At 56.5% G+C, this 22891-nt stretch overlaps 7 protein-coding genes across 7 annotated transcripts; all 7 read left to right on the plus strand.

The window, feature by feature from the left end:
• Nucleotides 1–713: 713 nt before the first annotated feature.
• Nucleotides 714–4799, plus strand: JKF63_00642 (uncharacterized protein; the record flags this gene model as incomplete). The annotated part of the gene is made up of 1 exon (XM_067896693.1): nucleotides 714–4799. One exon carries the CDS (start codon nucleotides 714–716, stop codon nucleotides 4797–4799), a length of 4086 nt encoding a protein of 1361 aa, XP_067752850.1.
• A 1804-nt stretch (nucleotides 4800–6603) lies between these two features.
• On the plus strand, nucleotides 6604–7893 carry JKF63_00643 (uncharacterized protein; the record flags this gene model as incomplete). The annotated part of the gene is made up of 1 exon (XM_067896694.1): nucleotides 6604–7893. One exon carries the CDS (start codon nucleotides 6604–6606, stop codon nucleotides 7891–7893), a length of 1290 nt encoding a protein of 429 aa, XP_067752851.1.
• Nucleotides 7894–8992: 1099 nt separating this feature from the next.
• On the plus strand, nucleotides 8993–10174 carry JKF63_00644 (uncharacterized protein; the record flags this gene model as incomplete). The annotated part of the gene is made up of 1 exon (XM_067896695.1): nucleotides 8993–10174. The coding sequence occupies one exon, from the start codon at nucleotides 8993–8995 to the stop codon at nucleotides 10172–10174; it is 1182 nt and encodes a 393-aa protein (XP_067752852.1).
• Nucleotides 10175–10964: 790 nt separating this feature from the next.
• Nucleotides 10965–11852, plus strand: JKF63_00645 (uncharacterized protein; the record flags this gene model as incomplete). Its single annotated transcript, XM_067896696.1, has 1 exon — nucleotides 10965–11852. One exon carries the CDS (start codon nucleotides 10965–10967, stop codon nucleotides 11850–11852), a length of 888 nt encoding a protein of 295 aa, XP_067752853.1.
• A 1820-nt stretch (nucleotides 11853–13672) lies between these two features.
• On the plus strand, nucleotides 13673–14032 carry JKF63_00646 (uncharacterized protein; the record flags this gene model as incomplete). Its single annotated transcript, XM_067896697.1, has 1 exon — nucleotides 13673–14032. The coding sequence occupies one exon, from the start codon at nucleotides 13673–13675 to the stop codon at nucleotides 14030–14032; it is 360 nt and encodes a 119-aa protein (XP_067752854.1).
• Nucleotides 14033–17779: 3747 nt separating this feature from the next.
• On the plus strand, nucleotides 17780–18739 carry JKF63_00647 (uncharacterized protein; the record flags this gene model as incomplete). Its single annotated transcript, XM_067896698.1, has 1 exon — nucleotides 17780–18739. The coding sequence occupies one exon, from the start codon at nucleotides 17780–17782 to the stop codon at nucleotides 18737–18739; it is 960 nt and encodes a 319-aa protein (XP_067752855.1).
• Nucleotides 18740–21743: 3004 nt separating this feature from the next.
• JKF63_00648 (uncharacterized protein) lies at nucleotides 21744–22805 on the plus strand (the record flags this gene model as incomplete). Its single annotated transcript, XM_067896699.1, has 1 exon — nucleotides 21744–22805. The coding sequence occupies one exon, from the start codon at nucleotides 21744–21746 to the stop codon at nucleotides 22803–22805; it is 1062 nt and encodes a 353-aa protein (XP_067752856.1).
• Between the last annotated feature and the right edge of the window lie 86 nt (nucleotides 22806–22891).

Consider the following 22891-nt stretch of genomic DNA (forward strand, 5'->3'; position numbering starts at 1 on the left):
CCACCCCACCCCATCTCACCCCTCCCTCTCCCTGCTCCGGTACTGAGGAGATATGAGGTGGGCGGGGGGGGGTGATGCGAATTGAGTTTGTTGACCGTCTCCGATCCTGCGCCGTGCGGTGCCAACCACACAGTGAAATAGTGAATTGCGATCCGTCTGTGAGGGGTGCTCACTTGTTCTTGAGCACTTCATGTGAGGTCTCCTGGGCACCGCGTGCCTGTATATCCCTCGTGCCAGTGTATTTGCACGTGTCTGTGCGGGTAACTGTACTCGCTCACGGCAATGCCGTATCTACCTTTTTTTTTACTCTCCTGGTGTGCTTCACTTCCATCCATCATACGACGTGGTGCGGCGGAAGCGAAGCCCCCAAAGGAACGATCGACCTTGCTCGTATTTTATATGAGTGCGTGCGTGTGGGTGTGTGTGACTTTGTTGGAAAGTGTGTTCTCCAGACGGAGGGGGCCTTCTTGGACCAGCATCGTTACAAAGAGAGAGAGAGCGAGACTCCATTCGAAGACGACTTGGGCGTTCCCCTGTTCGCTCATCTGTAACCGACGTTTCACAATCGCCCTCTTTTCTCCTTCCCCTGTGCCTTTCATTTCTCTTGGCTACTGGCGCTGGTACTTCTCGTGCTCTCTGCGCGTCTTCACGTTTCCTGTCTTTGTCACACAATCGCGTACACCCGCGAGCAGCACACACATTCCCAGGACACGATGGAGCCCCTTCCGCATATTCGCTCCTCCTCTATTAGCAAGGCGACGCCCAACAGGGAATATGTGGCCACAGCCGCAGATGTACATAAAGTCTTACCTCTTTCGTTGTCGTACCCCGCGCCAACGACGGCGGCTACCGAGGAAGGCATCAATCGCAAGAACCTCCGGCGAGAGGCTGGTCTCCGCGTTCAGCACATTGTGTGCGGCGTGGCCGAGAGCAGCACGTACAAGGAGGTCCTGGTTCACATCGAAGATCGCTTTGCGCACACGTCACATGCGGAACTGCGCCCTCTGGTGCAACCGTCGCAATTGCCTTCGATAGTTCGTCCACGAGAACCCCAGGCGATGAAGTTTTTACGTGCCGCTCCTTTCTTTCACAAGTCCGATCGAGAGAGAGACCCAGGGCTCATTCTTCCAGCGGCCGCCCTGGGGAGCGGCCCTACGTATGTAGGCGCCGATGGCCATCGAATGGCTGCCGAGGTCGGCACAGAGGCCTCCACAGAATTACCGTCTTCGTCGACTGGCTTCACGGAGGCTCACAGGTGGGAGATGTTGGGTGTGGCGGATCGCGTGTTCTTCCGGCATGCCGTGGAGGATGGCCAGAGGAGCGCAGACGGCTCAGCGGTGCACTCGGGCACGGCAAGACAGTTAGAACTCTATTGCCATGCCGCCCCATCGCCTCTCGATCAGTTGCCCACCTTCCAGGAGAAGTACGCCTACTTGTGCGAGCTCGAGACAGCGGGGCGGCAGTGCGTTATCTCCTACGAGAGTTGGGACCAACATGTCATTTTGGAGATGATGGCCGTGCAATATGTAACGTTCGTATTGAAGCCATCCATAGATCTCCTGCGCCGAGAAGAGTCGGAGCAGCGGGATGCCATAGTGCACGAGCAGGAGCGCCTCAGTTACTTCATGTACAATGAGTCACCACTGGCGCTGGAGGTTCAGGAGGGCAAGAGGGCCATGAAGGCCCGTGAGCTGCAGCTGAACCGCATACTCCAACTGACCCCGGCAGCACCTCGGCACCGCCGGGGGCCGCAGTCCCCAGCGCCAGCAGATACAGCAGCGAGGGCACCTTTGGTGACTGTTATGATACCTGTGACCCCGACGCCTTCGTCAACGGCAACGCCCCTTCAGTCCAGAGCGGCGCGTGAGGGCGCAGGGTTGTCCTCCTCAATCAGCGCTCGAGAGGCTTCACCGACTCCGTCGCTGCCACCGTCTGGCACTAGCGTCTCCAGCGACGAGGCGCGCCGCGTACTCCGGAGTTACGTGCAGCGGCGCCACGGTGCGTCGCTGAACGCCATCGGCACATTGGCTGCAACCCCGCAAGACAGCCGCATTTGGTCCAAAAACATCATGGCAACATTTTCCAGCCCCTCTAGCAATGACAACACGCGTCGAACATCCGTCCTAGTCCTGCCACCGATATCCAGCGCGCAGGCGCCACGCCGCAACACCATCGGCATCGCAGATTGCGTCGCCCTATTCGACGAAACCATGAGGCATCGTGAGCAGCTCATCAGTGCCGAGCAACGAAGCCGCACTGCCATGTACCAGAGCTTTGATGAGGAAATGCAGGTGGTGCTCGAGTGGCAGCGGCGCCGCATGCACCTCGAGCGGCTCCTCTACTGGCGACATCAGCGCGAGCTCGTCTTGCAGGAGGAGGTTGAAGCGCTCACTACCGTCACCCCCGCGTTGCACCAAAATGCGAAGGCGCTGTTGAAGATGCTGGAGGAGGAGGAGGACGCTGCGCGACAGAAGATGGAAGGGGAAGAGCGCGCGTCCTTCAATGCTGTGTGGCAGGCGCATGAGGAGTTGAGACACGTTTGCATCATCGTTGCCCTGCAAAGACGCTGCATGGCTGCCCTCGACTTGCGTGTGTGGAGGGTAGAGGCGGTGGCTCGCCGGCGTCTAGTCTTCAACGAAGAGTCGAGTTTGCGCAACTATCGGCAGCGGTTGTATCTCGAGAGCCTCTCATCGACTTTAACCCGAGCCAGCGCTCAGCTGCGCGCTTTGTCGCTCGTGAGTGTAGACCCCACACAAAGGAAAGCTCTGCGGGTGTTGCAAAATGCATTCCGCCTCTCTCTTCGTGGGCGCCTTGGATGGCGATATACTCACGAGATACTGGGGCGCGAAATCAGGGACTCCCGCAACGTGAGAAAAATCGCCAGAGGCACGGCGGTATTTCAGTCCTTCAAGGCCGTCTTGTCCGCTGAGGAGGCACGGCTGTCCGAGGAGCAGGCGCAGCAACACCTTCGTGAGCGATGCGCGCTCTTTTCCAGTGAGTCTGGCTACCGCACTGCGCTGTTGGCACAACAAGAGTTCGCTCGCCAGGTTCTCACTCGAGAGCGCGTGCTGCATGTCGAGGAGGTGTATGCACCGCTGTTCACGGGCCTCGTGGAGGGCGAGAACGAGATGCGGCTGGTGCAGGAGGTGGAGGAAGAGTTAAAGCGAGAGGCGCTGTTTGCCACGAACGTGGCGCTGGTCGATATCATTAGGCGGAAGGATGCCACAGCGGAGGAGGAGAGGGTTTGTCGCGTGTCTACAAGGCACCAAGAGCGGGCTTCGTGGAGCCAGTTGCTCAGCATCCAGCTGGATGAGCGCGAGGTGCATCGCATCAACGACGAGACGCGCGAGGCCGAATGGGAGAGCGCTCGGGTCGCCTTCGCAGAGCTGGCAGAGAAGAGGATCCGGCATCATCATGAGTGTGCTATGATGTCGTGCATCGCGCACCTAGCGGAAGCCGTTGCTGAGCTGCTTAGCACCGAGGTCATGAATGACCCAATACGGCGCGGCATTGAGCGGGCGGAGGCGACGGCTGCTATCGGCTTGCTCGAGAGCATGGCCACCGCTCAGTGCGCTTTATACGCGTCCGTGCTTACACATCGCCGCCAAGTCGAGCTCAACAAGGTGCATCAGCAGGCCATCTGTGTTGAAGAGACAGAAAGCCGCGCCGACATACTACGCGAGGAGGCCACATCGTGGGCTTTCACGGAACTGCAGTTATTCGATCTCTTCTCAGGTCCACTGCACGATTTTATCGTGCGCCGCAGTGCTGTGAAATCGATCAGCGTATGGTACAGAGCTCTACTAGACGGCACCATTGGGCGGGCGGTATCGCGGCAAAGGCTCCGTGAGGACTTGGCTCGCCATCGCGAAGATCGTCAGTTGCGTTCGCAGCGGATCGCACAGCGACTTCACATGGAACATGTGCGCCGTCAGCTTGACACACTGATGATGGAGATGCGGAAGGAGCAGCTGGAGGCGGTGCAGCGGCAGCTGGACCTTCTCGTCCAGCGTGAGGAGCCGCGTGGGCGGGAGCACATCGAGTCACTACAGATGATCATTTTTGGGGTTCTAGTGAGCAGCGAGGAATCTCAGATGACTGATGTTCGCCGTAACATCAGCAGTTCCGAGGCGCTCATCTGTTGGCAGGACTCGGAAAGGCCTGAGGCACCGATGAAAAAGTGGGGCCGCACGTCTGAGGAGATGAGTGAGGACGACTTCGCACTACGCATTCAACGTGCGTGGAGACGGCGCGCGGCACGAGTGCAGTGCAAGCGCATGCTGGCGCTACGCGAGCAGGTGGCAGCGCTCGAGGTGCAGGGACGTGCAGCGGTGGAGCTCGAGGAGCTGGAGGCGGCGGCGACGCAGCTGTTCAAACCCTGTCTTTCCTTTTTCTATCTTGACACGTACGTTCGACGATCGCTGACGCGTGCGTGTGTCGAGCTCGCCGTGGCCAACGTGGACGCGACACAGGCGCAGGAGTGGAGCGATCGATTGGCGCTGTTATGGGATATGCGCTACGATGACTGCGACCTGTGTCTCTGCGAGGACGAAGCTCGTTCACGGCGTCTGCTGGAGGCGCACTTTTACCGGCCTTTTATTCTTCAGTCGGAGCTCAAGGAGGAGGAGCAGCACCAGCGTACAATGCTGGTGCAGGAGCGCGTATTCTTCCTGCTCCGCATTCTGGTGCGCAAGGAGTGTAAACAGCGTCTGGCCCTAGGGTCGGACGAGGTCCAGCAGAGGGCTTCACTACATGCACAACTCACTGCTGCTACGCCCGTGGATGCGCAGGGGCCGTGAGCGATGATGCTATTCGTGTCGGCGCCGAGATTGTTTTTGTTTGATTACCATCGAAAGTCCACCCGGCTTTTTTCCGTATGCGCGAATGGGCGAATACAGGGGTTGACGCGCGAACCCCTTCACATTGTTGACCTCCGCCCAACACGTTGTCGACAAATCTTTCTGCACCACCGACTTTCCTTATTAGGATTCATCTTCCATCTGCGGCCTCTTATATTTCCCTGCCTCATCACGCCCCCCCCCCCTCCTCCTCCCCTCCCTCCTCCCCTCTTGTCCCTGCACTTGCGGGTGCGCCAAATATTTCAAGGTTTTTGCTCGGAATACATATGTACATGGGATGGGGCGCTTGCGTCACACACACACACACACACACACACACACACATGCGTATGGTTGTCTTCACTGGTGGTCTTTCTTGTTCTCTCTTTACACCGAGCCTTGGCGGTTTGCGACGCTTCGCTGCGAGGCGTAGTTGTCTACATCATGGGGACCGCCGCCATCCCCCTGGAGTTCATCACGGGAGCACACCTTGCAGACACAACTCATGGCGATGTTTTCTTTTTTTTCGATTTACTTAGTTCGCTTGCAGCGCAACTGATGTACACCAGGGCCATCGATCACCCCTCCGCCCCTTTGCCTCGTAATCCCCCCTTTTTTTTCTTTTGAGGCACCTCGTTTTTGTTGTATGTTGAACAGCGCCAGAAACTCTCTGGTCGGCCGGCTTATTTGCCTCCGTCGCTTTATTTCTCTAGAGTGGTGATGTCTTCCCTATTCACACGCTCTGCACCTTCGCACTGTACTCTCCCTGGTTCAATCTGTAGTGATCGTTTTTTTTTGTCCCTTAGACATTTTGCCTCCCTCCCCCCTCCCCCCACTGCGCAGGGAAGCAGAGATGTGCATGCTACAGTGCTTGTTGAGTATGCGTCTGGATCGCTCGCCCCCACCAGGGATCAATCTCTGGAATGTATGTTTTTCCGCAAAGTGGTTGATTGGTGCTGCTCCGACAGTCAACGCCGGGCCAGCCGCAGTGGAGGCACTCGGCCCCGTGAGCACTGTCCGACATCTCTGGTTTCTCTTCCTGAGAAGGTGTGCTTGTATTGATGATTGGGGGGCACCTGAGTGCGCCGATCACGAGCCGCAGTTCTGGCAGTGGCCCGGGAGGGTCCGCGAGTCTCAAGGGTGCAGGTCTGCCGCTGCACTTAAGTTTTATTCCAGTCTCCTGTACTCCTTTCTTGTCATTCCGCTTCCCTTCCTTTTTGTTTTCCCCCCACCCCCTTCTCTCTCTCACATACACACACACCCACACACACTTCCATTAGCTTTTTCAGCGCATACGGCTGCGTTTTTTTTCGGTTGATCTACTGCGCTGCCGCCGCGCCTTTCCTCCCTTCTTCGTTGTTGCTGCTTAAAGTATCGTTTATTTGGTGAGGGGGGGGAGGAAGAAGAATTGTACACACACACACACACACACACGGCGTTTTTCACTCCTTTCCGATTTCGCTGTTTGCTGTTGCGCCCGGATCGACGCCTCACAGTGGCCTGCGGGGAAATTGAGCGCTGCCGCCTGCTAGAGTAGAGCAGAGATAAGCGCGGAGGACAGCGTCTGCAGCGTGGCATTGCTGGCTCGGCACACGACGGCACGTACGCACAGCCACTCTGCAGTGCACTTATACATTTCTTTTGCATTTCGGGGGTGAATATCCCTCAACACACACGTACGCACGCACGTACACTGCAAGAAAGGTGATCTAACCTCTCGTGCTCCGTCTCTTCTCCACCAACGGCGAACGATCGCAAAGCAAAAATGAGTGACATTGACGTTGTGGCTAACTTCGTGGTCATCACTGGGTCCACGGAGGAACAAGCCATCAACTACCTCTCTATGTATGACTTCAACTTGGAAGCTGCTGTCGTGGCGTTTCAGGTAGACAATCCTCGCTCTTCGCCCCGACGTACACAAGAGGACTCTTCGCACTTCTCCAGCGTCGACACAGGCTCGCCCATCAGCGCGCCATCGCCAGCATCGCACCCAGTGGAAGGCTATTCGTTTCCTCAACTCGTTCAGCGTCCGCCAACGCCACCACGGCAGCGCGCGCTTGCCTCCTCGACGGCCGAGGCTATTCAGCGTCTCTTTGCCCGTCCCAATTACGTAGTGGGCAGCGACCGAGCAGCCTTCGACTCTGAGTGTGCGAAGGCTGCATCGCGACACTGCTGGGTCGTTGTGTCTGTCGTGGACAACTCCTTTCCCTGTGAGTGTTTTACACGAGATATCTGGGCTAGTGATGCCATGCGCTCCCTCACCAGCGGCAGTCTTTTTTGCTACGAGATCAACATCACGCACACCCGCGGCATGGCCCTAGCCGAGAAGTACCACATTGACAACAGCAACCTGCCCCGCATGTTCATGGTCGATCCGGTGACCCAGTTCAAGGTGCAGGAACTGCCTCTCATCTCCTCCGAAGTCTGTCAGTTTGACAGCGCCGTGGTGGTAGATGCCATCATGCTCTTCATTACGAACCACGATCCTCCGCACGATCCGTTTGCAAGCGCAGATGGTGAGGCGCAACACGAAGTTGGCGTTGCCGGTAGCGGTAGCGCTGACTCGACCTCCGTGGGCGCCAGCGTGGCGATTCCGGTTGTTGTAGACGTGGACGAGGGAGAGAGCGAAACGGATTTGTCACACCCGACCGTTTCACGGAGCATCACTGGTGTAGCGCTTCCTGCCGCGAGCTTGTCCGTAATAGGCGAGGCAGTCCAGGTCGAAGCTCCCTCCCCGGTAACCCTGGATGAGTACATGGTCCCGGAGGGGACTCCCGACGATGTAAACACCGTCTTTCGGCTGCGCTGCCGGTTGCCGCGTTCGTCTTCCACACTGCAGCTTCGTCCTGAAACCCCGGTGTCGAAGCTCATGGACTACTTGGCTTATCTCCTGTACACGGAGGACACTGCGCGCTACCCTGCACCGCCAAGTATTAGCATCTTTAGTGGGTTCCCTCCCAAGAACATGACGGTAGGGGGGATGGAAGGGGTCACGCTGAGCACATGGGACGGTGTGCGGAGCGGCGATGTCTTGATGGTTCGTGTAAACGCCTGACATTGCGGAGGTTATTTGTTTCTATGCGAATAAGAAGAAAGGGGAAATCACCCGTGTTACTGGTTGGTGCCGCTGTGACGACTAACACATATATACACACCCACACCTGACCTATTGGGTTTTCTCTTTTTGCGTCTAGGAGCACAGGCGCGCGCGCCAAATTTTTTTTTTTTGGAAGTCCCCCCTTCCCCCCACTGTGTATGCCTGTCATCATCGCCCCCTCCCGCGCCCCCCTTTCTCAAAACAAAAGCAGAAAAAAAAAGGTACACAGCAAGGGTTGCGGAAAAGTAGCGCTGTTCTTTGACCGCGTCAGTTTCGTGTGAATCCTCCAACGGCCACCAGGTGCTCGTTCACGTGTGTTGTGTGTGTGCTTGTGTATGCCTGTCTCGCACATCACGTCTGTTGTCGCCATCCACATTGGCGGCTTCACTGCAATTCGATGACAAGGCAATAGAGGAAGTGGGCACTGGAACCTCGTGCCCTACGCTGGTGCAACCGTGAATGAGGCTGGGTGAGTAGGGGGTGACTGTGGTGCCAGGGCGGGGTGGGTGGGCTAGTGTTCGACGTGGGGATGACGTATGGGAAGCGCTCTGCCCCCATCACGGTCCAGATGCGGTGGGACACCAAGAGAGAGAGAGCTCGTTTTGGACGCCTTCGATGTTGCCAAGCTCTCGTTTTGCTGCACCCTTTTCTTGCTTTTGTTCCATTTTCCCCTTGAGAAGAAACGGTCCAGTGCGACAACAGGTGACGAACAGATGCCCACGTCTCCTCGTGTCAATGTGCACTCTATATAGCCTGACATTTTCCCTGTTGGCTGCGACCTGCTGCCGGCTTTTTGATGCACCGTTGTCACGCGTGTGTTGTCGTCTCTCGTTTCACCTTCTCCTCCGTCCTCTGCTCTCCCCCCCTCCCTCCCCTCCCTCCCCCCCCCGAGTGACCCCCTTTCCCCAATGACGACGGCTATGACTGCCAACACGACTTCACACCCATTCATCGAATGTCGTCATGGCATTGATGGAATCCCGTCTTTATGTATCGAAGTTCTGGGTGGCCTGAGTTTGTAAAACAGGGACTCGCCAAGGTGTGTGTGCGTGTGAACATGAGCCTCCCAGTCCCAGAGGATACGCAGCTGGCCGTCGAAGCGAAGTCAGTCGTGGACAGGCCTAAAGAGAGGAGACACAGGAAGCCTAGGGCGGGTTCGACGAGGGGCAGCCACCGTCACCATCGTTCAGACGACAAGAAAAAAAAGAGAACGAGCACTGGCCGCGCAGATGCGTCGGTTTCAGTAACGGGGTCATCGTCTTCGCCAAAACAGCACACTACCGTGATGGACGATGATTGCGAAGACTGGGAGGCGAACCGCGCCGCCGTGGAGCGTCTCTGTGCACAGTACCCTAACAACGTCTGCGCCGACTGTGGGGAGACGGGTACTCGCTGGGCCTCTGTCAATCATGGCGTCTTCGTCTGCATTCGCTGCTCCGGTGTGCATCGTTCCTTGGGCGTCCACATTTCCAAGGTCAAATCGACGAACATGGACCGATGGTTTTTGGCAGAGGTGCGCCTGATGGAGGCGATTGGAAACACCAAGGCAAAGGCCCTCTACGAAGCGCGTCTTCCTGCCGCTGCACGTCCCTCTAGCACCGCGGGTGCTGCGGCGGACGACGCTCTCAGGTCTTTCATTCACCGCAAGTACGCCCAGCGCGAGTTTTCTATGCACAACCTCAAGGACGTACTGGGCAGGCTGTACAAGGACACCAGGTACGGTAGACTTAAGAGGGTACCCAGGCGGGGGTCAGCAGGGGAGGGGGAGGAGGGCTCTGCCCCCCTCTCCACGCGAGGTGAAGGTTGTGTCACTGCGCCAGTCGATCGGGCCACTGTGTCCGGAAGGAGAGGCGAAACCATGCGCGCCTTTTACGGCGATGCTGCCAAGGAAATGCAGTGGGTCTCGTCCAAGAGGAATAAAGACGCGGCTGCGTCCTCTCTCGCCGCGTCAACACCGAAGCCGACGTACGGGGCATTTGGGATGGTGAACGTGCCGCCAGAGGAGTACGAGGCGCGGTGGCAACGCACGCTGGCGCTGTTCACCCACATAGAAAGCCCACCAGGAGGAGGGGTTGCAGCACAGGCTGATGATATGTCCAGCGGGGACGAAAGGGCGAAAAGGGTTGATACCGATGCTGTCGCGCCGAAGGCGGACACTATTGATGTTCCCACTGATGGTCTTGAGCTGGACGGAGTGAGGGCGACACCTCCAGCAGCTTCGGCCTCTTTGTCAGCTTAGCCTCTCTATTTTGGCGCGTGGCCCGCCTTTGAGGTGTGCATATGTTTGTGTTCGCAGCAGTTGCTACCACCAGAGTGGTGGTGAGGGGGAGAGGAGTACACGCATTCTTGCTCCTGAGTGTAACCAACGAAATATGAGGGTTGCGGGTGGGCGGAAAGGTGTGTGTGTGTGTGTGTGTGTGTGCACGTGGTGCACCACCAACGTGAAGCGGCCGCTTTGCCATCGGATGGTAGTCTCTGCGGTGCACACCTGCACGGAAGGGCGAGTAGACGACGATGGCGGCGAAGAATGCGTGGCGGTTTGCCTGCCAAGGAAGGTGCTTGCGCCGACGTGCTTCTTTTTTTTTCCATTCTCTCTCTTATTTTTTTTTCCCTCGGTAGCTGTCTGGCTGCGTAGCATCCATTGTGGGATTTTCGAACGTTTTTTTTCGCTGTTGTCTTCGTGGGAGCCTCTGCTTCGCGTCGGCACACCACTGTGGACACCTTCATGTATTCTCTTATCTGGAACCTTCTTTTCTTCCATCCCCTCTTCTCTGTACTGCATTTGCGAAATTGGGCTCACTCTGTCCATATAGGATAACATTGCAACAAAGTGACTAGCGTCGTGTCCGCGTGCCCACAAACACCTATTTTTCTTTATTCAGTCGCCAGCAGCAGCAGCAGCAGAAGCACACGTTCACCATCCCTTAAAGTGTCTTTTCTCTTCCCCACGTGTGCATAAAAAAAAATAAAACCTTTTCTCCTTCTGTTTACTCGGGTCGTGTGCTTGCGTGTGCGCTCTCTCTCCCCTCATGTCAGCATACAGCGGTGTCGATGTGGCAGCGTTGAACCGCACGCTGGAAGCTCTGCGTCTTCGACCCGACGACATTCACCTCCCCGAGCTGGTTGAACTCAAGAGGTGGGCGACAGAAGCCGGCGCCGTCTTTCCGGATCCAGAGACTCGTGCTGCTGGATCGGCTGAGGCGGCCGCATCCCGGCATGACGAGGAGAGCGAGCCAGACGAGGAGCGGTGGTCGCTAAGCGATTCGGAGCCGGCGGCAATCCCGGCAAAGTCAGGCGAGCCATCTGACGCAGATATGGATGCTGCCATGGCTGCAAAAGGCGAGGCCGTTCAACTTCACAATGACGGCAAGCTCGAGGAGGCTATCAGCAAGATGAGCGAAGCGCTGACGTACACACCAGGCAGCGCCATGTACTGGGGATTACGTTCGCAGTACTACCTTGAACTCAACAAACCGAATGCCGCTTTGCACGATGCCAACAAAGCCCTCGAGCTCAATCCACAAAATGTGCGCGCACTGCGTGTGCGAGGCACTGTGAGGCGCCATCTCGGCCACTGGGAGGACTCCCTGAAGGATCTCAGTGCTGCTCAGGCGATCGACTACGATGCGACGACGACTGAGACGCTCAAGTATGTCCAGTGCCGCTTCACAAATCGCCACAAGCGGGAGCTGGCGCGGAAGCTGGCTCAGGAGGAGGCCGCTGCAAAGCGGCAAGAGGAGTTGCGCCGTCAGCGCCAGCAGGAGACTGCAGAGGCCGCGAAGACGCAAGAGGCGTCCGCTAAGTTCCCGGGTGGCATGCCTGGCGGATGCTTCCTGGCATGGAGTCTGCTCTTCAAGATCCCGAGATCATTGCGGCCATGCAGGATCCCGAGGTGGCGTCGAAAGTGGCTCAGATGATGCAGAACCCAATATTTGCGATGGAATTCGTGAACGACCCCAAGGTGGGCCCTGTCATCCAGAAGATCATGTCAAAAATGATGGGCAGTGCTGGTATTCCTGGCGGCATGGGAGGCATGCGGGGTGGCTTCCCAGGTGCTGGCGGTATGCCTCCTCAGACTGGGGCAGCTGGTAGTGCATCACGCTCCACTGCGCGAGACGATCTTGACTAAGACTATGTGGCACAGTAGCGCATCCGCTAGGAGAGAGGAGGAGAGGGCCCAGGATAAAGCGCACTTGATCGACAGACGGCTATGCTTCCCTTTTTTTTTGCGCGGCTGCCTCATTTGTCACAGCCAAAAGAAGGGGCCTCTACCTCATCCTGCACAGGTATACACAAGTCTATTTTTCATCTTTTCTTCCTCTCTCGCTCTTCTTTCACTCCTCTTCGATTGGATGCCTCCATTGCCTCGGTTTTCCAATTTTGCATTGGACAGGTTTCAGCGATATTTGATATCGTTTTTATCTTTTTTTTCCTCCTCTGGTTTCTCACGCTGTTTCGTCTTGGTGTCGCCTCCGTTTTTAAATTCGTTCTTTTCGATGCGTACTGCCCCCCCCCCCTCTCTCCCCCCTTGCCCATGCAATTCGCTGTTTGTCTGCTTCGTGTGTGTGTGTGTGTGTGTGTCACGTGGTGGAGCAGTACGTGTTGTGCCTACTCACCAGGCAGGAAGGGCTGCCTACTGTTTTCTATGAGCGCATCTGGGCTCTCAGTGGAGCTGTTTGTTGCTTTATAGTCCCGCGGAGGAATGAGCGGCCGTCACACCTCAACACTCCCCCAAAGGCTCTACACTCTGACATCCACCTACGTGCACTTTCCAGCCAAGGGCGACAGCAAAGGTGGAGGACTACGCCTTCTCATCTTGTTCGCAAGTGTTTGCTGCGGGGGATGGAGGTGGTGGTGCATCGGGATGTGAATGAGGTGGTGATGAACAGCACGTTCTGCCTTCCTCTGGGCTGCTTCCATATCAAACTGCGCAGGTGACTTGGCCTGGGGTGTGGTGCGGGGTACCCCCTCAAATGTGTGTGTGTGCGTGTGTGTGTGTGTGGGGGGGGGAGAGCGTGCCGTGTCCGCCTGTCTCATTTTTTCTCTTTTTTTTCACCTTCAAAAACGTTGTGAGGGACAACAGCGGGAAAAAAAACAGTAGAACAACAACAAAAAACGTGTGTCCGCTTGACTACGTGTTCGTGACAATGAAAAACAAACAAAAAAAGAGGAAGCAAAGAGGGGGAAGGAGCAGGAAAAAAAAAGAGGTACGGCGCCGGAGCCCTCGGCACTCCTGCATCGTTGCCTCCTGTGTTGGTCTCGTGCAGCGCATCTCCCGTTTTGTTGTCGTCATCCCGAGACCGCCAGCTTCTTGTCGTAGTCACCCTCTCCCTTCTACCAGCCGAATTTTGGGTTTGGGGTAAAGGGGGGAGGGGGAGGGGTGATTGTGGGGAGTGGTCAGGTGTTTACGTGTCTGTCTGTCTGTCTGTGTCTGCTCACGCACCTGTTTATCACTTCTGACTTAGCCCCACTTCACTCTCGCGGTTATGACTCCCTCCCTCCCTCCCTCCCTCTCCCTCTCTCTCTCGCCTCAGCGCGCCAGCCATCCATTACAAGGGTTGTCCCCCGTAAAACCTTCGCTACCCCGCGGTGCTTTTTTTATCTCTCTTTTGAAGGAAAAAGGAAGCAAGTCCAGCCACCATCCGCACTCTCTCGACGGCCTCGTTCTCAGACACACGAACAGAAGGAGCGCACTGTGTATACTCGAAAGTAAAAACTCCCCTCCAATACAGTTGAAATGCCTGCGAAGCGGCAAGCCTCATCGACCCGCAGCCGCAAGGGCCGCTCTGCCTCTCGCTCTCGCACCCCAGCCCGCTCTCGCAACCACTCTGGAGGCAGCAAAAATTCCCCTTCAAAGGCGTCCTCGCCAGTTGCCGAGGAGCGGAAGGAGACGCCTACGGTCTCGATGTGGGACGCGGACGCAAAGTTGATGACAGCAATGCGCCGCCGTAATTCCCGCGGAAAGTGCGGCTTTTTTGGGCAGCAGCGGGTGCAGAAGTGGGGGTACTGGGCCGCCATCATCACGTTTCAGGTGTTACTAATCATCTGGATCAAGTGGGCCGTGGACATGTACCTGACATACAAGGCGAGTCATTAGGGTGCACTCACTCATAATAGACGGTGGTGTGTGCGAAAACATTCACATTGGTGTCTGTCGGCCGACGTTTTCGTCTTGATATTCGTCCATATCCGTTTTCTGTACACCCTCCCCCCTCTCTGATCCTCGTAAGCCTCTCTTGTTCTTTTTGGATGATGAGGCTTTTATGGTGCCCCTCCCCTTGATCACTCTTTCCTTTCCCGATCCACTCGCACCACACTCTTCGTTGTTGTGTATCTGTACAGCTTTTGTTTCCTTTCTTTGTTTATTTTTGGTGCGCGTCACGTGTGTGTGTGTGCATATATTCCATGCGGATCGCAGATAGAGTTCTGTTGAGTTTCTCTTCACACCCTTCCCCCCTTTTTCCCCTCCGTGTATCTGTTTAGGTGTCTTCAGATACATGCATGTGGTTATATGTATATGCGTGTGCCTGTGCGTCACGAGCGGAGTGGAGAAAGTGAAGGGAAGTGATGAGAGGAGGAGACTGGCAGCTAATTGTATTGGTATACAGGGAGATGGGCTACCGGAAGGGATGAGTGAAAACGAGAGGAGGCATTGGTGGTGTGGGGGTAGAAGGAGCCTGTGAGTGGCATGTCTTGTTCTATAAATACATTCAAGCATGTGCTCGTGCTCAATGCGCCAGTTGGGAGAAGAGCGGCGTCGGCAAATCTCTCTCATTCAAAGAGAGGACGGTAGGGGGGGGCGGGGGCGGGTTGTAGCCCGATGCTGATAATGATCCCCCTCCCCCTCTCCCCCTCTTCCCCCCTCCCTTGTCCTTGTCGTCGCCTTCTTGGTCTTTCTCGATGCTGTGTTGCTGTATTCTGTTGTTTGTCTTGTACTAGATTTTTTTCTTTTTCTGTTGAGAGCCCCACAAGCCACAACTGCACGATCACACATAGGCTCACAAGTGCAGTGGTAAGGCGGGTCTGCGTGACTGCGGTTTCACCCACACAAGTTGGTCTTGTGCTTTCCTTAGTGTGACTGTGCGTTGTGGGCGGCCCAAGAGTAGTGGCTCAAAGTCTCTCTTCTAAAGTGAGGCGCGTTGATAAAATGAGTGGGGAAGTCGTTCCCCGAAGAATTGGTGGTTCCTCTGGGCACCGGTCTGTGTCTCCCCCCCTTTTTTTCTATTTTCTCTGTATCTTGCGTGCAATCGACCATGTCTATATGCACCCGCCTTCTCTCGAGTTCATTCCTCTTTTCTCTGTATGCCTACTTGTTCCATGTTTTTCACTTCTCTCTGTGTGTTTATCTCGTTGTGTATGTATGTGTGTGCGTGGATTCGTGCGTGGGGCTGTATGTGGGCATGATGTGTGTATCTCTCTCTTCTTTTAACAGCCTTCTACACCGGTGGGGATGGGGGGGGGAGGGGGCACGGCGTTATGCTATAGGTTCATTCCCCCGTTTCACCGTATCCTACGTGTCACTTTCTCTCCCTTCCCTCTCTCCGTGACCCCTCCCTCCCCCACCCACCACCACCACCACGCGCGCAGACACACACTCCTGCACCCAACGGACGTCCTCTTCTTTTGCCTCCCTTTTTTACCCTCCTTTTCTCCTGTATGTCCCCCGTTTATCTTCAACTGCATGTTATCACTACGACCTCTCAGGCCCCCTTCTCCACATAGATGTATCTGTGTAACCGCCCACCCACCCACCCACCCCCGCTCTTCTTCGCGTGCCGCTTCGTTTCTCCCCCCTTTTTGGTTGATCTCAGTTCATGTCGTTGCCTCCATTTCATCTTCAGCAATGCTGATGTCTTCCCCCCTCCCTCCTCCCTCCGTTCTCTTCACTTTTCCTGTCGTGGAAGGATCCCGGTACCACACCACGGCCATCACTCTTCCTCGTTGTCCTTTTTCCCCCTCCAGCTTCTGTGCATCTGGTATGCCTGCGTCCGTGTGTGGGATGTGTTGTTTACTGAGGCGCTAGCTTGTTTTTGTTCAGCATCGATGTAGGTTATTGTTTAAGTTGTCGTGACAGATTTTTTTCTTTTTTTTTTGGGGGGGGGCGGAGAGAGAGCCAGAGTGGGTGACCTCGACGTGGTGGCTGCAGGCGGATTGGGGTGAAAAGATCGGGAATCCGGTGAGGACGTCCAACTTTTTGTAACGCTGCTTGCTACTGTCTGTCTGTGTGCGTGTGTCAGCGCGGACTCTTGTTTTCATACTCGTGTCGTTACTCTCACAATGATGCAGCCGCCGTCTTCGCAACAACAATGACAGCAGCAGCAGCAGCAGCAGCAGGGGGGGAGGGGGAAGAATAAAAACAAGTCACGTAGGCTCAAACAGCAGCACCGCCACCCTGCCTCGTTAAAGGGTCACTCCCTCCTTGTGCGGTGTCAGTGGTGCATTCTTCACTCCACTCCAACAGCGTATGCGTGTATCCCACGTCTGTTGGCACGCCGCTGAGCCTCATCACGGTCATCTATGTGCTTGTGTATGCATGGGGCAGAGGGAAGTGGAGGGAGGGAGGGGGGGGGGAGTGCATCGTGGAACCGGTGCGCTTGTGAGCCGTTCTCTTCCGTGGTGGGGAGCCCGACTTCAGGGAGAGAAGCGGGCCACCCCGACGCCTGCTCGCTCGCTACGACAGCTCCTCCCCCTTTCTTCTTCCTCACGGTTGAGAAGGGCGTTTAGATAGCTGCCTCCCTTTGACAACAGGAAGCGCTTGCTAGATGAGCGTGTGTGGCAGCGCTGTCTCCGTTTGGGAGTGACAAAAACACCAGAGCACCTCTTACAGTCGTGCCGCTCTCGTTGTTGTGCTTGCTTGTCTGCGCGGGCAATTCTGCAAGGCTTCTTCCTTTGCCTCCCGCCCCCCCCTCCTCCTGCACGCGGGTGCATCCTTAGCATTTCGACACAGCTCGGAGGTACTCGTTGTTCTGAACCCATTGCACGCTACTATAATGACAGGGAGGGTGGGGTGCCACACCTCAGCGTGAGGAGGAGGGCATCAGGGGAGGACGGGTGGGTGGGTGGGGGGGAGTCCACTAGTAACTCTGTGCGGAGGCCTTGCAGCTTGTCCCTGTGTTCCTTCCAATGCTGAACCACCTCTAGTGGTAAGAGGGGTGTTGTGTGCGCCTTTCGACGTGGCGAGGTCAGTGCGCGTCATGGCTACTGATGTCGGCCCTCATGTCGCCGATGGCGCTGTGTCGGAAGGAGTTGGGACCGTGAGAAGGGTTGTATTAGGCATGTGACAAGTAAAGTGCCACTGTGACTCGAGCTCAATTCGCCCCCCCCCCCCTCCGCCCCTCCCCTCCCCTCTCCGCCACTGGCTCCTGGTCAGGGAGCACGAGTGCCACCCCGAAGGATGCACCGCGTGGCGCCCTATGCGCGGAGAGCTGCTGTGAGCCGACCCGCGAAGAACGGGTGGGTGGACCGCAGTTTTCGGCAGGGGGCTGCGCTCCAAATGCTTGAGGGGGTGGGTGGGTGGGTGGGTACGGCCGCGACACATGAGTGGTGCTGCCATGGCATCATGCACTGGACCTGTTGGCAGGCTGATGCAGGGTGCGGCAGTTGACCTCTCACGTGGTGCTGTAAATGGTCGACTAGACACCCCCCCGCTTGGAAATGGATACTGTTATCTCCCGCCCATCTCTCTTTCTCTCGCCCCCTCTCCAAGTCGCCATTGAGCCTCTCTCGAAGCGCACCCATACGCGTTCACACACCCCGTGAGGCGAACTCACCTGCATCGCATAGCCGATCTCTCTCTCTCCCTCCCGTCTCCTTAGTTCTCCCGTGTGCTTACCCCCTTGCCGCCATGTCTCTGCCAGTGATTGACATCGCGCCCCTGTACAACGACAACAAGACGGACTTCTTGCGCGTTGCGCACGCCATCGACGATGCGTGCCGCACATGGGGCTTCTTCTACATCACCGGGCATAACATCCCGAAGGACCGCAGTGAGCAGCTGTCGGAGATGGCGAACCGACTGTTCTCACTCCCGCATGAGGAGAAGCTTCGGATCGATATCGAAAAGACGCCAAACCACCGCGGCTACGGCTCGTATGCTGCCGAGCAGCTGGACCCCAGCAAGCCTGGTGACTGGAAGGAAACTTTCGACATGGGTTTCCACCTGCCGCTGGACCACCCCTCTGTTGTTGCCGGCAAGCCGCTGCGCGGGCCCAACAACCACCCCGTGTGGATCGAGGGCTGGGCGGAGCTGATGGAGCAGCACTACAGCGATATGCAGCGCCTTGCGCTGCTGCTGCTGCGCGCGTTGGCACTGGCGATTGGCATCGACGAGGACTTTTTTGTGTCGAAGTTCCATGAGCCGCTGAGCGTGTTCCGCATGATTCACTACCCTGCGCTGCCCAATGAGAAGGGCCGTGTTGTGTGCGGGGCGCACACGGACTATGGCATCGTGACGCTCCTGTACCAGGACAAGAGTGGCGGGCTGCAGGTGAAGAACTTGCAGGGTGAGTGGATAGACGCGTCGCCGATCGAGGGCAGCTACGTGGTGAATATCGGTGACATGATGGCGATGTGGAGCAACGGACGGTACAAGAGCACACTGCACCGCGTACTGAACCCCGGTGTGGACCGCATCTCGATGCCGTTTTTCTGCGAGCCGAACCCCGAGACAATTATCTCGTGCTTGCCGAGCTGCTTCGACGAGGCAAACCCTCCGAAGTATCCAGATGTGAGAGCCGGCGAGTGGCTGATGAAGCGCTTCAAGCAAACGTACGCGTACCAATCAGGCAAATCGGAGTCGAAGTAGTGCGTGGTGCGACAGGTTGACACGTCGCCCACGCCCCCTTACCAGCGACCTCGCTTATGCACTCTCTTTTTTTTTGCTCCCCCCCTCCCCCCCCCCCCGCAACTCACGTTTCGGATCGTCGGCTCGAAATAGTGCGCGTGCGGGCCAGCGGCAGCGGCACGCAAGAGATGCTCTTCAACTTTTCTCCTCCGCGTTTGGTTGTCCACTCATTGTGCGACACGACGAGGATGAGGGGGGGGGGGAGTGGGCTGTTGCGCGGACACCGACGCCATATATATGTGCGGGCTTGTGTGTGTGTATCAACTTCTCGAGCATTTTACCGTGTAATTGCTGCTTTTTTTCCATAAATGTTTCCCTCTATGTTTTTGCCACGTTGACTGGTTTTGTTCCGCGTTTCGTTTTTTTCAAGTGATGGTCTGTGTGGAAGGCGGCCTCGCGCTCTGGTGTGTGCGCTTCTTCCTTCGCCCCCCCCGCCCCAACGAGGAGAACGGACCGTTACGACACAGGGGGCGACGTGTAACGCAGCTTACTCTCACAAGCATGTGCGCGTGCGAGTATGCAGGTGCCCGGCACCGGTTCGTCTTTGGCGTACGTGCTGAGGCGCCTTGTGGCCTGTGGGGAAAGGGGGGGGTGAGGTGGGGTGGGAGGCAAGTGGATTGCGGTGGAGAGTGTGAATTTTCATGGTGAGCGGCAACTCATTTTTTTTCGTAGTGCTTGTACTCGCTCCGCTGCCCGGCACTGTGGTTCCCTTTTCCTGTGACTCGGGGATTGTCGGCTGCGGAGATGCGCATGTTTTTCCACTATCTGATCTTGGTGTTTGCTATGCGTGCTGCGCCGATGATAGATGATGAGCTGGAGGGGTCTGCGTACGTGTATGCGCCGGTCGCGTGGGATGTGGGACTGCGTAGCATGTGTGGTGCAGGACCACCGAGAAAGAGGCGTGCCCCATGTTTTATCAACGCTCGTTTTACATTTCGAACACCCCCCCTCCCTCCCTCACCCATGAGCAAAGATTGCATTGTGAAGGGCATGCAGCTTAAACAAATGTCCGGTATTTCGATGCCTCAACGCATTGTAGTCATCGAAAAGCTCGTTACCCCCCTCCCCTCCCCCTCGCTGCCTTTTCTCTGTGTTTTGTGTTATGCACGTGTATTGAAAGCATCCTTCACCGAGGGCGTCCACGCGCGAGAGAGTGAGGGGAGGAGGGGCGGGGGATGAGGCTAATGGGCTGTTGCCTCCCACTGCTGCCCCACACATTCTATGATAAACGATGTTTTTTCGTTTCTCCCTCCCTGCCGTCCCCCGTTGTGTGTGTGTGTTTTGATTTTTGTTTTGTTTTGCGCACTGTCGCTGTCACGTGGTCTTTGTTTCTCTTTTCTTATAACCTCTTTCAAGTGTTTCCTTATGTGTCCTGTCTGTCTCTGTCTGTCTGTCTCTCTGTCTGTCTGTCTCTCTCTGTGTGTGTGTGTGTGTGTGTAGGAGTCTATGCGTCACTGGTGGTTTATACACGACGCAGACCCCCCCCCCCTACACACACACACACTCCACCCTCGGTTGCCTTGCTAGAAAGTTTTCTTCATGTTCATCATCCCTTCTTTTTACCCTCTTTGTTTTGGCCTTTTTTTTACCTTTGTTGTTGTTTTCCATTGTTTCGCACCCCCTCGGATCCGTTGAAGTCCTTTCCACATCTTTATGGGTGTTTCTCCTTCTTCACAACCCCCTCCCCCCTCTGCAGTCGTTGACCCCCTTAAAAAAACTGCAGAGGCTTCTCCTCGTTACTTTCCTTGTACTTTCCCCTCTGCCCCTTCTTTCTTGTTCTGTTTTGCCTTTGATATAACCCCATATCTTCCGTGCTGCTTTTTTTTTACGCCCCACCCCTTGATTCATTCAAGGCAGCCACGGTGTTGTGGAGCTCCGCGAGTTGCACTTGCCGAGTGCATGAAAGACGGCGGAATCCGCACAGACCCATTGCTCATACCGCTTCTCTGCCTCTACGACGGGCGTCTGGATGTCCCCCCTCCCCCCCCCCCTCCTCTTGGGTTGCTCTTCCCTGGTTCTGTGTCTCAGCACGAGAGGCAAGAGTATATGAAGGCGACAAGGATGGGGTTCTCTATCGCTCTTCACGCGTCTCTTCAAGGAGTGCCGTCTCAAGTAGACGTGAACCGACTACATCTCGATGGAGGAGAACAGAACAATGACAAAGGATTTTCCAGAGCGCCACACTGTCACGCTGCGCGTTTGCAGCTGGGGTGTGGGGGTGGGGAGCAGCCAGAGGAGTTGTCTCCACGGTTAAGAAGCGTAGGCGGGGCAATAAGAGACGACATAGGAGAGATGGCCAGTGCGTCGAGTGTGGCAGAGGAATTATGCCATGGGTGAGGAGGTACCCAGTGAGTTGTCATCTCAGCCCTCTTCCCCCCCCCCCTCTTCCCCTTTGCTCACTTCACAATCTCCCCATTTGTTCTTCGTCCTTCCACTCTTGAAGAGTGACATGAGGCAGTGTACTTTCATTGATCTATAACCCCCCTCAATTCGCCCCCCCCCCCTCCGCCCCTCCCCCCCCCTCTCCGCCACTGGCTCCTGGTCAGGGAGCACGAGTGCCACCCCGAAGGATGCACCGCGTGGCGCCCTATGCGCGGAGAGCTGCTGTGGGCCGACCCGCGAAGAACGGGTGGGTGGACCGCAGTTTTCGGCAGGGGGCTGCGCTCCAAATGCTTGAGGGGGTGGGTGGGTGGGTGGGTACGGCCGCGACACATGTGTGGTGCTGCCATGGCATCATGCACTGGACCTGTTGGCAGGCTGATGCAGGGTGCGGCAGTTGACCTCTCACGTGGTGCTGTATATCACAGACCAAAACACCCCGGGCCTCGTTTTACCAAATCAGTCTCCTGTACTCGCCTGTGTCATGCAATGACTGCGTCGTTCCCGTCTCTCCCCTCTTTTTTTTTCTCTGCGTCCCCCCCCTCCCTTCCTCCCTCTCCCTTTGCCCCCACACGCGCACTTTTCCATGCATGCATTTGCCAGGGCGCATCCGTATAGGCAGCCACAGGGGGTTGTCATGGAAGCTCCAAATTACGGCCGCACCGGTCTGTTGACCTCTCACCTCGACGGTCTGCCGGTCACACGATCCCGCTTGCTGGTGCCGGGCAGCCACGCTACGCCCCGCCCTGTCAAGTGGTACCCTTCACTTCTGACCATACCACAGCAACTGCTTGATGCACTGCGCTCTGACGACGGCGTGTGTCTCAATGATGACGTGCCCGCTACAACGACTTCTTTTTCCTGCGATCCCACACTGCTCACTTACTTGCGCGTAGCCACAATTGCGGAGTGTCTTGTTCAGTGGTGGCGTCGGTGGGTGGAGGCCGCCCCAGAGAAAGGGGCGACTGCAACGCCTGCTCCTAGAGGCCCATCGCGCTCACAGCTCTCTGATCTCTACACAGAGATTCTGCGCTGGCGGCGAGACGAGCTCGCAAGCGGTGTTACCGCGCCACCTGCACCGCCGGCGCACGACTCGTCGTCGTCAAATACATTCTTTGTTCCATCGTACAAGTTGCTGGTCATGAAGGATGACAGAAAAGTGACAGAATACACTCACATCACATGGCGCTCTGTGTGGTTGCTGGGGAAGGAGCCAGGTGTGAATGATGTGCTGCTCGAGCACCCTTCCTGCTCCGGCCAGCACGCCTCAATGGAGATGCGCTTTGTTTTGGCAGACGAAGCCGCCATCTACTCGTACGTAGCGGAAAGTCTGAAGGCGATGTCATCTGTAGCGCCAGTGCAGCCATCCCCAGGCACGAATGTGCCGCTGTTCGCACAGAGCAAGCGGATTTTGCGCTCGCTATGCACTGGCATTTGGGCTATGTTGGAGAAGGCTCTGGTCTCAGCCGGTGGAGATGCGTCGGCGGTGTGGACAATAGAATTGCAGCTGATGGATCTAGGATCCACTAACCATACAAGGCTAAACGGTGAGGTGGTCCCCGCGATGGAGGCGACGACACTGATTGAGTCAGATGTGTTGGAGTTTGGGTGCTCAACGCGGAAGTACGTGGTGATGCGCAATTTTTAGCTACCACAGTTTCTGCTCTTTTTTTTTTAAATGAGCTTCAAACGGTGGACCGTAGGAGTAGCTGGCGGCGAATGGTCGATAGCGGT

This window comes from Porcisia hertigi, chromosome 36 (genome assembly GCF_017918235.1).
Source record: "Porcisia hertigi strain C119 chromosome 36, whole genome shotgun sequence".
Taxonomy (NCBI): Eukaryota; Euglenozoa; class Kinetoplastea; order Trypanosomatida; family Trypanosomatidae; genus Porcisia; species Porcisia hertigi.